This window comes from Littorina saxatilis, linkage group LG17, assembly GCF_037325665.1.
Source record: "Littorina saxatilis isolate snail1 linkage group LG17, US_GU_Lsax_2.0, whole genome shotgun sequence".
NCBI classification, from domain to species: Eukaryota; Metazoa; Mollusca; class Gastropoda; order Littorinimorpha; family Littorinidae; genus Littorina; species Littorina saxatilis.
In genome coordinates this window covers 51,510,198-51,525,502 of record NC_090261.1, presented here as the reverse complement: position 1 = coordinate 51,525,502, position 15,305 = coordinate 51,510,198, and the positions used below count along the sequence as shown (strand labels likewise).

Sequence of the window (15,305 nt, the reverse complement as noted above, 5' to 3'; positions counted from 1 at the left end):
ATAAAACGATCCAAATTTATGTTTATCTTATTCTCCATCATTTTCTGATTCCAAAAACATATAAATATGTTATATTTGGATTAAAAACAAGCTCTGAAAATTAAAAATATAAAAATTATTATCAAAATTAAATTTTCGAAATCAATTTAAAAACACTTTCATCTTATTCCTTGTCGGTTCCTGATTCCAAAAACATATAGATATGATATGTTTGGATTAAAAACACGCTCAGAAAGTTAAAACGAAGAGAGGTACAGAAAAGCGTGCTATCCTTCTCAGCGCAACTACTAAACCGCTCTTCTTGTCAATTTCACTGCCTTTGCCATGAGCATGAGCGGTGGACTGACGATGCTACGAGTATACGGTCTTGCTGAAAAATTGCATTGCGTTCAGTTTCATTCTGTGAGTTCGACAGCTACTTGACTAAATGTTATATTTTCGCCTTACGCGACTTGTTTTCAATAATCTTATGGTTAGATTTCGCTAAAAAGTTATGTCAGATGATGAATGAACCATGGGGAAAAAAGTTATAGAAAAAAAATATATGTAAAAAAAGATTTTATTTTTGGGTAGCGTGACTCACGCTTCCAATATTTTCTTTTCTGTTTGCTGAGAACATGTGCTTTGCCTAAAAATACTGACCAATCAAATTCATGTCACTATGCTTATAGCCACGCCCAAACAAGTGCAGCAACAGTTTGACACTGGAGCGCTGTCCACGCTTTTTTTTAAACGCACGAAATGCACGGGATTTGAGAGGAGTTTTGCGCTTGGCATTTTCCAAATAAGGATATCCTACTATGAGTACTACGCTGGAATACTACAATGAATTTTCAAACGGCTACACTGGCTTCGTCTTTCCTGATCGAAAGGGGGTGTATTGTTGATAATTGTAGATAATAGACTCTGCATATTAATGGTCAAATGGCGATTTCGGTATAAAAATGTAGACAAGGACCTTTAAATGTCTTTACAAAAAGTGTGAAAAACCAGCATCCATCAGTGTTAGCTTCAGTTTCTATCTGTAAATTAAGTGACAGGTAATAGACTTGCACGGGATAACTTTGTACTAAAAGCAGGAAGCCGGGCTTACACATTCAACAGGAAGACACAGACGAATCAAAAACTGCTACATGTAGTACCTGTATAGGCTACAAACGGTATTATTAGACGACAATCACGACACGTCAACATTCAAGTCTTCGGATACTTTATTATCTTACTAGCAACTTGAAATGTCTAAAATGACACATACTGTACCAGAATAAAATTGATACATATTTTGAAATGTCAGTGTCAATTTCAGCCACTCACTGTACAAAATGTCTCCACCGTGCGACAAAATGAAAAGCCGAGGACGCACTGCAGTATGCAGCGACAAACCAAACATTAGCTAGCCAGTTCACTTGGGAAAACCCGATATACCGGTACTTCCTTGTAGAGATAATGACACTATAATACTTCCCTAACGCTTTCTTTAGACACTGATACCAAGTGAAACAACACCGTCTGTACACAGGTGGATGTACTGCCATTCTGATGTGTGTTTTGTTTTGCCCCATACTTATTTTCATTGCTCTATTGTTCGCTGATGATTTCCTTTCTCGTTGATATTTGAAGTTTGTTGTGTAAATCCTCGTTTTGTTGGTGTGTGGGTTTGTTTACTTTTCACGGTTCCAGAGTCCGCTAGCCGAGTAAAATAAGAATTACAGTGGAACCACCTTTTTGGCTCACGAAGTGTAGCCTATGCGATCGTAACTTTGTCTGTCTGTGCGTTTGTGCGTGTGTGTGTGTGTGTGCGTGCGTGTGTATGTCTGTGGTAGAAACTTTAACATTTCCGAGTCTATGTGTGAGTGGTTATCCAAGACTATGGATAAAGCTCGAATAAGATTACGTCACGGTCAAAAGTGTTTGACGTCAATTAATGCATCATGACGGCATGCCTCCCTGTAGTCTTTCTCTCTCGCGTGGTGTGTGTGGTCTCGGTGATTGTTATTTTGAGCGGGCCGAGACTATTTGGCAGTCGTGTCCCTGTAAGTAGGCTACATGCAGACAGACAGATCTAGATCTAGTGTCTCTCTTTCTTGCACAGTGTCACCTAAGCTTACTGTGTGTGTGGGTGTGTATGTGTGACGGAGTGATTGAGTTTGTGTTACTGTTTGTCTAGTTCTTACGTGAGCCTTGAAGGCTTCGCCTCTTGTTGTTATCAGGTCTTAAAACGGACGGTGTCTTACAGTGGAGGAAAATTGTAAGACGTTATGAGCAACCATCCTGAAGACCATGGGTTTTTAAAAGGGTGCTTATAATTATCTTAAAACGAGGTGAGCGGGGGTCTTAAAAGGGTGCTTATCTTAAAACGAGGGGAGCGGGGGTCTTAAAAGGGGGTTCCTTTGTACCATGGGCTGAATCGATATCAACAACAAGTCGCGTAAGGCGAAATTACTACATTTAGTCAAGCTGTGGAACTCACAGAATGAAACTGAACGCACTGCATTTTTTCACAATGACCGTAGTCCGCCGCTCGTGCAAAAGCCTGTTTAGCGCGGTAGTGGTTGCGCTGTGCTGCATAGCACGCTTTCCTGTACCTCTGTTCGTTTTAACTTTCTGAGCGTGTTTTTAATCCAAACATATCATATCTATATGTTTTTGGAATCAGGAACCGACAAGGAATAAGATGAAATTGTTTTTAAAGCGATTTCGGAAATTTTATTTTAATCATAATTTTTATATTTTTAATTTTCAGAGCTTGTTTTTAATCCGAATATAACATATTTATATATTTTTGGAATCAGAAAATGATGAAGAATAAGATGAACGTAATTTAAGATCATTTTATAAACAAATAATTTTAATTACAATTTTCAGATTTTTAATGACCAAAGTCATTAATTAATTTTTAAGCCTCCAAGCTGAAATGCAATACCAAAGTCCGGCCTTCATCGAAGATTGCTTGGCCAAAATTTCAATCAATTTGATTGAAAAATGAGTGTGACAGTGCCGCCTCAACTTTTACAAAAAAGCCGGATATGACGTCATCAAAATGACTAATCTTGACTAAATGTAAACATGTTTGGACAGATGCCAAGAATTGCTTGCAAACACACTTGAAACATTTTGTGTGGACGTATGACTGACTGTCTGGTACACCCAATCAGGCCAGGGGGATAAACAGCTGAGCGCACATGCAAACAGAAATATAGAAAGAGAGGGGTGAGGGGGGAAGAGAAAGATACAGTAAGAAAGAGAGGGGGGGGGGGGAGAGAGAGATGTGTGTGTGTGTGTGTGTGTGCGTGTCCGTGTGTGTGCCAGTGTGCATGAGCGTATGCTTGAGTGTGTGTGAGTGTGTGTCTGTGCCTGGCTTTACACAGGAACTTTATTCTTTAAAAACAATTATTTTTCCACTTAAGCTGGTTGTGCTTGCACTCTGTGTATGTTGGGTCACACACACACACACACACACACACACACACACACACACACACACACACACACACACACACACACACACACACACACACACACACACACACACACACACACACACACACACACACAATTGCAATACATCAAATAATTATGCTGTAAATACAGTTTGCAAAAATACACATTAACCATGCTCATATTCACACATCCACACTCACCCACACATACAAACATATACACAGACAATTGCAATGCATCTTTAATTATGCAGTAAATATAGGTTGCAGGACTGCATACACACCAACCATGCTAATGATCACACATCCACACCCACATACACACACCAGGACACACACTAAGACTCACACACATACACCACACACACTGCTGAAGCAGACCCTTTTCTGCTAACAGGTTGGACTCATTATTTTGTCCAAAATGCTATCATGCTTTTCTTTTATCCTTTTGTGATTCTTCCACAAACTGTCTGCAACAGAAAAGACAAACGTTCAGTATAATAAACATATAGTACAAGGAAACTCCATTTCAAGACTACAAAAGCACATGAGAAAATGAGAGATTAAAAAGGAAGGAGCCTGACAATGGACAATGGACATAAAGTTGCAGAACAGATAATTTGAAAAAGCAAGTTAAAGGGGGGGGGGGGGGGAGGGGGGGGGGGGAGGGGGGGGGGGAGGTCGGAGGTCTCAAGTTAGAGAGTAACACTAAGAGCATTTTCATACAACTAACGCAGGCACATAAATACATGTTACATTTCTTACCTGACAACAGTGCCAAGATCTGGGGCCTGGTTGAGGCGGTTATGGCCGTATCCCTTCTCAGCAGGAAACACATGCATTGTGACGCGGGGCTGATCAACGCTTGGTTCTGACACCACCGACTTGAACAACTAAAAAAAAAAAAGAGGCTGAGATTAATCAGGCAGTCAGGTGAAAGCTGGGATTCAGATGATACATATGTTCGTATTCTTGTGTTTATTTTTACTGCAACATTTGTTTTGTGTGTGTTTTTTCCCAGTGAGAATGTCAGATAATAATGCTGAAACACCTGAAACACTGATGAAAATAATGCAAAATTATGCACAAACAAAAATACACAAGCGCAAACAAAACCGTCAAAAAGAGCATCAAGGCCGACAAGAAAAACTACATGGATACGATGGCAACAGAAGCAGAGGAAGCCGCCTACCATGGAAACATGCGGGACCTTTATGCCACCATCAAGAAGCTGTCCGGAAAGTTCAGCAAGCCTGAGAGACCTGTGAAGGACAAGGAGGGCAAGTCAATATCTGATGAAGCAGGACAAAGGAAAAGATGGATGGAACATTTTGAGGAGCTGTTAAATAGACCAGCTCCACGGGACCCACCAGACATCCCACCAGCCAACGGAGACCTCTTCATCAACTGCAACGCGCCGACAAAAGAGGAGATCAGCCAGGCCATCAAACAGTTGCGAAACGGCAAGGCGGCAGGACCTGACAGTATCCCAGCGGAGGCGCTAAAGGCTGATTTGGCGACCAGCGTGGAGATGCTCTATCCCCTTTTCTTTAAGATCTGGGAAGAAAAACAAGTTCCATCAGAATGGAAAGAGGGGTCAAACTGCCCAAGAAAGGAGACCTGAGCGCCTGTTCAAACTACAGAGGGATAACACTGCTGTCTATCCCAGGCAAAGTGTTCAATCGAGTGCTAATGAACAGACTGAAAGATGCTGTCGATCCTCAGCTGCGGGACCATCAAGCAGGATTCCGAAAAGACAGGTCATGCACGGGCCAGATAGCAACGCTGCGCATCATCCTCGAACAGTCACAGGAATGGAACTCGTCTCTTTATGTCAACTTTATTGACTACGAGAAAGCGTTTGACAGCGTTGACCGACAAAGCCTCTGGAAACTGCTGAGACATCATGGAGTGCCAGAAAAGATCACCAACATCATCAGGAACTCATACGAGGGTTTGACCTGCAGAGTAGTCCATGGCTGTCAACTAACAGATGCCTTCCAAGTGAGAACAGGCGTGAGACAAGGATGTCTACTATCGCCTTTCCTGTTCCTACTTGTGATTGACTGGGTGATGAAGGCATCCACAGCCCAGAAACGGAACGGAATCCAGTGGACACTCTGGACACAGTTGGATGACCTGGACTTTGCAGATGACGTGGCCCTTCTTTCCCATACCCAACAACAAATGCAGGAGAAGACCAGCACTGTGGCCAACAACTCCGCTCGATTTGGCCTCAACATCCACAAGGGGAAGAGCAAGGTCCTTAGGACCAACGCAACAGCCAACACGACCCCCATCACGCTGAATGGTGAAGCACTGCAAGAGGTAGACAATTTCACCTATCTCGGAAGCGTTGTCGACAAGCAGGGTGGCACGGACGTTGATGTTAGAGTCCGGATTGGCAAAGCAAGAGCAGCTTTCCTCCAACTGAAGAACGTATGGGCATCAGCAGACCTGAGCATCAACACCAAGCTCAGGATTTTCAACACCACGGTGAAGTCAGTCTTGCTGTATGGAGCCGAAACCTGGAGAACTACAGTTGCCATCACAAGAAAAATCCAGACCTTCATTAACACCTGCCTCAGAAGAATCCTCCGAATTCGCTGGCCTGACACCATCAGCAACAAAGACCTTTGGCAGCGAACAAAACAGTTATCCGTAGAACAGGACATTCTGCAAAGACGCTTCCGGTGGATTGGCCACACACTCCGCAAGACGACAACCAGCATCACGCAACAGGCCCTCACATGGAACCCGCAGGGCAAGAGGAGACGAGGCCGGCCAAGAAACACCTGGCGTCGTGACTTGGAGGCAGAGGTGAAACACACCGGCTACACCTGGAGACAACTGGAGAGATTGGCCCAGGATCGGAGTGCCTGGCGAGCTCTTGTTGGCGGCCTATGCCCCGGACGGGGTCAAAGGCATAAATGAATGAATGAAATGATGCACAAACAAAAGGCCATGTCCAGAGACTGAGAGAAAAAAAAAAAAAAGAAAAAAAAAAAAGAAAGATAGTGCAAGAGAGCTTTGGAGGGAGAGATAGCAAAAGTGAGAGAGAGGAGGGGGAGGGGGGGGGGGGGGGGGGAGAGAGTCTCAGAGAAACAACATACTTTGCGGGCAAGTTCCACAGGCACAATTCTGTCATCTTCAGCATGAATGATCAAAGTTGGACACCGAACGTGGCGTAAACTGCAAAAATGAAACATTGTCCTCACCCTTCAAAGATACACTGCACACACACACACACACACACACACACACACACACACACACACACACACACACACACACACACACACACACTAACAAACACAGACACACCAATGTTTATGTTTAATTATACTTTCATAAAGCATAGACAAATATACACAAAAACACAAGCAAAAAGTAGACCTTCATGCCTGCACACACATGCAGACACATGTGAACACGCACAAACACAGACACTCACACACACTCTTTTTAAAAATCATCATTCAGTTCAAGTGAACTGCTGCTGGATTGGAGAGCTGTCAAGCTGTATTCACCGCCATTCACATTATTGTACATTCACTGTTATGCTAATGAACAAATCTTAAAAAATTCTCTAAGCATGAGTTGGCTGCTGCCATCCAAAACACACAGCCCCCCCCCCCCCCCCCCCCCATCATGTCCATGCCTTGAGGAAAAAAACGAAAAAGAAACCACTTACTGCTCATCAGAGCTGAATTGAATATCACTGCTTTTCAATGCATCTTGAAATATGTCCAGCAGAAAAGGAAAGGGCCAATAAGGCTGAAACAGAAACAGAGTAAAAAATATTTGCTTTAGGGATATGACTTACTTAGTTCTGCAGAAGACCATAAATTGAAGAATTACTTCATAACACAACTTTTTTTGTAACTGATCCAAAATAATTCAAACATGCATGCTTAATGTATCTTAATTATAGTTTAAAAACCGAATGAAAAGAGACTACACAAAGATTTTTTTTCTGAAGAAAATAAATGTTCAAAGAGAAATGAACCTACATTTCTTATACACACACACACACACCCGATCTCTTATTCATCTCATCTCTCTCCCCAACCTTCCCTGCCCGCCCCCCCCCCCCCCCCCCCTCCCCCCTTTTCAGTGAGTCAATCAGTTCAGAGTGAAGCCTGGGCCTAGACGTCTCAATTCGATGTTTCAACATTTTTGTGCTTCAGCTGTGTCCATGTCTATCTTTTGTCTACCCCTGTGTGTGTGTACTTGCACGTGTTCGTGCGTGCATGTGAGTTTTCTTACGTACCATTGTAATCAAGGCAACCTCCAACAGGTCATGAATGTTATTGAAAGCTCCTTCCAAGACTATTCCATCAGGGGCATCATCTAAAGAAATAAAATATGAACCATACGTTGCAAGATAACAATACACAAATACGTTATTTATCAGAACTAACCACAGCAACACCAGCCTCATCTTAATCGTCACCACCAAAACAACAATTTCCAGTAACATCTGAAGTCTTCAGTCTGTGTGTTGTGCATTTTGTACCAAGGACATAGATCAGTAACTCACGTTTGGATGATAACAGTCTTGCAGCTTGTGTTGCCACCCTGCACAAAAAATGCTCTGAATATGAACACAAACACACACACATGCAGACATGCACGCAGACACACAAACACATACCAACCCAACCACACATATACCAACCACACACACATACAGACAGACAGAAGACCTCTTCTGAAAGCATAAATTAACCTGATTACGGTAACTCAAAAATTCATCCACAGAAGTATAAATGCACAACAACACAAACTTTACTGCGACACACATGTCTCTAATTATAATCTCCGTGAGGGTTGGTAGTTTATGGATTGCACAGCGAACACTTCTTGATGTTAATACTGGTTTATACCAACATACATGACCATTGAAAAGCCAAATGTTTCAAGTTTAGCATATTCTTTTGACCACATTTGTAATCATATAGTACAACACGCTCAGCTTACTATACCCCATACTGAACTTACTAATTAACATTCTGAACATTAGTGTTTCCTGACAGTAGCTGTTTGTGAGTAGCCGTTATTTCTTTAGACCAAGACATGCATGATCTGTGTATGACTGTTTTCAGAAACCAGAAGGAAGGAATAAAAATAGACAGGTGCAGTGGCCTAGTGAATAATTAACACGTCAGCCTCCCATGCGGAAGGTTCAGTGTTTGATTCCCATCCGCGTCTGGTTGGTTAAGGGTGGTGATTTTTTCAATCTCCCAGGTCAACTCTGCCCAGACCTGCTATATATATATATGTATACTGCCTTATCTCCCTTCGAGTGTACATGCACAAGACCAAGTTCGCACAGAAAAGATCCTGCAAATCCATGTCAGAGTTTGGTGGGTTATAGAAACATAAAAATACCAAGCATGCATTGCTCGAAATCGGAATATCAGACCTGCATACCCCAAAAATTACAAGGAGTAATGAGCCCAGCCAAAAAGAGTAATCTGGTGGTAGAAAGAGTAGTTTTTCATTGCCAAAAGTAACGGCCATCGTTGGGTGTGACTAAAAGGAGAACCCAAAATAAAGAATATGACACTACCTTGCCTGTAGACATCCTCATTTTTCTCCCAACGGAGAAATAGTTGTTCATAAAGTCTTGCAGGACACAAACATTCTTCTGCACACTTTCTGTTCATATTCAGTTGCTTCGCAAAAATAAAATGTCATTGATTTTCTCAAATTGTGAAGTCAATCAAAACGACCCTAGAACACAGCACTGGGAAACTACACTGATTGAAACAATCTAGGATGACGAAAGCAAAATATGTCATGTGGCCATACATCTCAAAAAATCAGCCTCGCACATAACCAGCGCTCCACCATTAGTGTAATCAAGAGTTTGCTGAATGAGCATAGAGTTTATTTGGAGGTAGAGAGCTTTTTCAAAGACTTGTAATAGCATGACTTAAATCTGCCAAGTTCTGCTTGGCTGTACTGCCTGGTGCCGAAGGTTCCTGATCTTGATTTCAGGATGAGCAGACTCTCCAATGTCTCATGCGAAAAATCGTACTTTCGGTTTCTTAAAAATCGTATTTCTATCGCGGAAAGCGTAGTGGCGTAGTTTGGAATAAAAATCGTAGTAAATTACGCCCAAATCGTAAGGGTAGGCAGGTCTGGAATATGCATGGCTGCCTAAATGGAAGGTAAAAACAGTCATCATCCAAACGGTAAAACCTACTTGTGGAAATAACACAAGCTAGTTTCAGCCCATATGAATTGAGAAGAAGAAGAAAGAGAAAAAAAAGATACTTACCCTGTGCCTAAAGAGTGGCCCCAGAGAAATACAGGTGAAGAAGCTGAGTGCTTTTTGACCCAGTTATAAACAGTGACAGTATCTTCTGCCATGTTGGCTTCTGTTGTCTCCCCTGAAGAATCTCCAAAACCTACAAAGAAGAACGACAATTTTCAAGAAAACTTATAGCAACAGAAACAGTTATCATATATATGGGTTAATTTTAAAGTTCAACAGAGACGCCACCACACCACCAACAAGCTTTTGCTGAACGAACATAAAAAATGTTATTGAGGTGAACAAGATGTACAGTAAATGAACACATACACAGATGATAAACATAAATACATGTATTACAACTTTCAAAACAGAAAGATGCATATCTTTTTTTGATGTGCAAGAAGGGGATCAAGTAAGAGTTAGTGATGATAATAATTCTTTGTCTCAAAACAGAAAAGTAATGTACGTTCAACAAGTAACAGACCGGGTCTGTCGGAGAAAAAAATGTGTCAACTTTGTAAGCTTTCCATCCCATGTGAAGAGTTTTCCTCTCAAAAAACAAAACAAAAGGTTCCCTTATGAAAGGCTGTATTGAATTATCTTTCTTATCTTACAGCTGAGTAATAATGATTTGATTAAAATCACTGTAGAAGAAGAAAACCAACTCACCTCTGAAATCAAAAGCAATGACATGCCAATTTTCCCCCCGAAGCGCTGTGTATGTGTACACTCTTGTAAACTGTCCTCTGCATAAGAAAAAGAATATATATATATTAATAGAAACTCAAAAACTGATGCTGTCTTGGACAATCTTTCTTAAAACACACACACACACACGCGTGACACACACTAACACATGCCCACACACACAGGAATACAAAAACGTTTAGACACTTACACTATTTTTGCTATTGCATTTTCTCAACCCCCCCCCCCCCCCCCTCCCTTTCAGTTTCACATGTAATGGAAGAAATCTCAGCTACTTTGTACCTTGTTCCTCCACTTCCGTGAACATAGATAAAGATGGGATCTCCTGATGCCATGTGTGAATCAAACTCTGCGTCTGATATAGGCTTTTCTTGGACTTTCTGCTCCCCCAAAACTGATTCAGGTAGAATATGCCTACGAAGAGAAAACAACAGAAATTTTTTTTAAATGATTAACAAGAAGCAAAACACACATGCACACACAAACACACACACAAACAAATTAATAAACACACACACACACACTGAGGATCGTAACATACTCTAATATTAAAACGTATAAGGGATAAAAGTAATTGGAAACCTGTTGGAAGTGTGCACATAATTTAGGGTCCTAATGTCTGTTAGATGACTTGTAGCCGTATGGCGATTTCATGTACTGTTGTCCCTCTCTTTTACTCCCTGTCTATTATCTTCCCCTGACCCAAGTTGTGTCTCCCGCTAGGATTATTGTGTGTTGTAGCTAATTGTAGGTGTGTATGGAGGCTGGTTTCTTATTGGTTGATTGTTTGAACGGGTGCGCGCGTGAGTCAGAATAATAGCGTGGGCTAGAAGAGTACCCGGTGTGATTTCGAAGTGTGAAGACGTGTCAGTGTGCGTATCTTGGATTGTGATGTTTTAGTTGTAGTTGAACGATGTTTGTGTTTCTGTAATAATCAATGCAAGTAGTGTAGTTTGGGCCATTATAACTGTATTTTGGCGAAGGAATGATTCGAGGATTGTTTAGAGAGACTTTGTGTGTGTGTTCAGTTGAACAAACGTTTTAGAGCTGGGTTTATATCAGCGAAGTGACTTTCGACCGGGATCGTAATTCGAGTTCCGACAAGTTGTGTGCGGCTGTATATTGAGGAAGGAACGACACTGCTTTCTGGTGTCTGCTTTCTGGTGTACGTTAAATAAAAGTCACGTTATCGCAACCTCTGTCTTGGCGTCTCATTTATGCTTCCTGGCCTATTTTCCCCCTTCCACTCCACCCTATCACAGACTGAATAACCATGTGGTGGAAACTTCCCTAACAAACTAACTTAACGGGTTACAGCGGAACCTTCTCTATAAAAAACAAAAACACTTTCCTTCCTTTCAAGACTTTGCTGTCTCAGATTTTGTGTTCCTTACCTCTGTCTTCTTCTTCTTCTTCTTCTGCGTTCGTGGGCTGAAACTCCCACGTCCACTCGTGGTTTTTTTTGCCCGAGTGGAATTTTACGTGTATGACCGTTTTTTACCCCGCCATTTAGGCAGCCATACGCTGTTTTCGGAGGAAGTATGCTGGGTATTTTCGTGTTTCTATAACCCACCGAACTCTGACATGGATTACAGGATCTTTTTCGTGCGCACTTGGTCTTGTGCTTGCGTGTACACACGGGGGGTGTTCGGACACCGAGGAGAGTCTGCACACAAAGTTGACTCTGAGAAATAAATTTCTCGCCGAACGTGGGGACGAACTCACGCTGACAGCGGCCAACTGGATACAAATCCAGCGCGCTACCGACTGAGCTACATCTCCTCTGTCAATCCACTTGCATTTGAAGACTACTTCCTCTTTAACACCGAAAGGGGGGTTCCACTGTGAGGAGAGAAATAAAGAAAACACTTACCAAAGACCTAGAGTGTCTCCTGTGTTGGTTGCCACAGATACATATCTGGCTGCATCCAGTCCAGCGCTTGAAGGATGTTTCAGGTCGCCAAAGTATAGCGGCACTGGAGAAAGTTTTGAAAACATTAATGTAATGATATGATATAAGAAACACACAAAAACAAAAACAAACTTAAATTCTTCATTAAGAATATATTTGTCTGTAGTGTAAGACTTTCACTTTGTTTAGCTGTATATTTTTAGTACTCACAAACTGTAGAATTGATATAATACATGTATTGTATTATAAGTAATAGTCTAATACATGCTATAATTACAAAGAACTTTTCTTGTGTATTCTGATTTCTTTCTCCATATTAGGAGAACTAACAGACTTCATAACATTCAATTTCAATTCTTGACAATATACAGTGAATCTGCCAGCCAATTTCTAAAATGGTATATTTTTTCATGAGGAGGAATCCTGGATCACAAGCCTATTACTCTGACGTCATACAAACCAGTCACAATAAGGGAGGGTTCTACTGTACCAGAAAATGCCACAGAAAGTTCAGTAAGGCCACAATTCTAAATTGTAAATTGTAAACCCTGTGATGAAAGGACACCCTTAGAACAAGCCAAAAGTGTCCCTACATTGCAGGTGGCCTGTCATGACAGGTACATTTTAGTAGAGATAATAGAAAAAGGGACAACAGGGAGATGTCTTCTCACCAGAGGGGCCACACATTGCAGGTACCATTGTACATGTGCCTCCTTTGTAAAGCAACACCTTCTTCTCTTCTGCGTTCGTGGGCTGAAACTCCCACGTACCCTCGTGTTTTGCACGAGTGGAAATTTTACGTGTATGACCGTTTTTACCCCGCCATTTAGGCAGCCATACGCCACTTTCGGAGGAAGCATGTTGGATATTTGTGTTTCTATAACCCACTGAACTCTGACATGGATTACAGGATCTTTTCCGTGCGCACTTGGTCAAGATTGTGCGTGCGTGTACACACGAAGGGGGATAAGCCACTAGTAGGTCTGCACATAAGTTGACCTGGGAGATCGGAAAAATCTCCACACTTAACCCACCAGGCGGCCACGGCCGGGATTCGAACCATCGACCTTCCGATTAAGAGGACGACGTCTTAACACCCCGCCACAGCGCCCGTCTGTAAAGCAACACCAATGCAATCCGTATTCAGGGATTTAAAAAAAAGACAAATTTCTATATATAACTTAGCTGACAGCTATACTGACCTGAGTAAGAGAGCACAATGTGTGACACAATCCCAGGAAAGAGGAGGACCACGGCAGGGATGACACCATAGACGACGATCACCGTGAACACCAGACACCACTTACACCGCCTGGTCCTAGTACAGATGCTGTCAATCATCTCATACATGGAAAGGATGAAATAGCTGTTTTAATTCAAGACCCCATATCTTCAGACCCCACAAAGAATTGACTTTTTCAGATTTTAGCTCTGTAAAGTCACCTCTACTTTAAGACTCCCTCCTTATTTTCTCAGATTTGTGGATGTCTTAAAATGGGGTTCCACTGTGCAACCAAATCGCTGCCTTTAGACTCATCACTTCACATTCCTTTTCTTCCAACTGCATTTTTCCACTTGTATCATTTCCCCTGAGCTATATAAGGCACACACCAAAAAAAGTCTGTTTACGGTAACATAGGCCCAAAAAAAATAGGGTTGGTAAGTCGGGATATTTTTTTTTTTCCCCCAAAAAACATATTTTAAGTTATTTTGCCCAAAAAACAGAATTTTTTTTTGGTAAACTTTTTTTTTTTCCCAATGCCAAAAAGTCGGGATACCGTAAACACTAAACAGACTATTTTTGGGGGGGCCTAATATGTCGCTCAACTTGTCCCACCTTCAAAGCATAATAGAACCACTCTACCACAGACCAAAAAAGTCTGACAGAGGTATATTCAAACGTTGTCTATTTCACCAGCATGGTTACACATTTCAACTTGCAAAATCAGACTTCGATTTGCACATGTAGGACTAGGACTTTATATATATGCTCTTCAAAACAACGAACAGAAGCAGCAGTCTGTGCATACCTTTTCATTCTTAATGTTGGCATCTTCTTTGCTCCTTTGTTGATCGAGCAAGCACTGCAATATCTTTCTCAAAAACATCCGGTTTTGTCTACAACTTTGCAAGATGAACTGCATGCATGTGTAGGAGAGAAGCCATGAGGGCCGTGTACCACAGGTGCTTGATCTAAAGCTTTCCAGTTCCACTCTGTGAGAAAGATAAACGCCACTGTACATGAACAAAGCATAACATTATGTGAAGTCTAGCTTCACTGTGTATCAACTATGAGTGTATATTGGCTTAAATTAGGCTAGAATCACATACAAAATCGGCTCCTGTAATGTAAATCCCACGACCAACATCTAGCGGGAATCTAGATCTACACCCATATCCATAGTAGACTGAAACGACTTGACTTGAGCGACAAAACTATACCATTTCCAGTTTCCACCGTGCTGAGATCGAGTGAGATTTCACAGCTGCGCTTTTCATTTCGTCTACTCGTGTCGTATCACATGAGAATCTTTCTTCTCCTTCTTCTTCTTCTTCGATTAGTGAGGAAATCTCTGTACAGGGCAACTACCCTCATTTGGTTGGTGCGTCTAATTCATTTTGAACTCAAAGCCATGACGTTCCCTTCCTTGTGTAGGGAACGTCATGGCTTTGAGTTCAAAATGCGTCTAATTTCCCTACACTTTGTAACACTACAGTGAAAGATAAAGTGGATAGTTTACCTATGGAAACAAAACCCTGGGTGGGTTGGTAGGCAAGTTTGCTTTACGCGACAAACCCGGTTAGCTAATGGTTGAAATTCAGCGTTTTCCTGAAATTTACGACGCTAAAGTTTAACATAACCCAAACATCTGAATGAAGTATGTGTCAACTGAATGAAAGTACCCTTGTCGTTTAAAACATCTGTATCGAAAGCGGAAGCGGAAGTAAAAATCCACACCGCTCAGGGGCGTTAACT

The 15,305-nt window shown here is 41.7% G+C and overlaps 1 protein-coding gene across 2 annotated transcripts; it reads right to left on the bottom strand.

The window, feature by feature from the left end:
- Nucleotides 1-3,664: 3,664 nt before the first annotated feature.
- LOC138953890 (lysophosphatidylserine lipase ABHD12-like) lies at nt 3,665-15,305 on the bottom strand. Of its 2 annotated transcripts, none has more exons than XM_070325869.1 (13): nt 15,233-15,305; nt 14,359-14,542; nt 13,531-13,646; nt 12,290-12,392; nt 10,699-10,830; nt 10,378-10,454; nt 9,730-9,859; nt 7,984-8,021; nt 7,714-7,793; nt 7,135-7,217; nt 6,554-6,632; nt 4,206-4,333; nt 3,665-3,910 (listed from the first exon to the last, which is right to left on the bottom strand). In XM_070325869.1, exons 2-13 carry the CDS (start codon nt 14,379-14,381, stop codon nt 3,868-3,870), a joined length of 1,032 nt encoding a protein of 343 aa, XP_070181970.1. In that variant the 5' UTR covers nt 14,382-14,542; nt 15,233-15,305; the 3' UTR covers nt 3,665-3,867. The 2 variants fall into 2 exon arrangements, with proteins under 2 accessions (XP_070181970.1, XP_070181969.1); XM_070325868.1 differs by having other exon boundaries at nt 15,070-15,271.

Bases quoted from the DNA above. Each gene is read 5' to 3' on its own strand.
- LOC138953890 (XM_070325869.1), bottom strand. From the start codon at position 14,381: ATGCCAACATTAAGAATGAAAAG. The intron at 10,455-10,698 runs GTACAAAGTAGC...TTTCTTATGCAG, and splicing joins CACGGAAGTGGAGGAACAAG to AGGACAGTTTACAAGAGTGT. The intron at 7,794-7,983 runs GTGAGTTACTGA...TTATTTCTTTAG, and splicing joins AAGACTGTTATCATCCAAAC to ATGATGCCCCTGATGGAATA.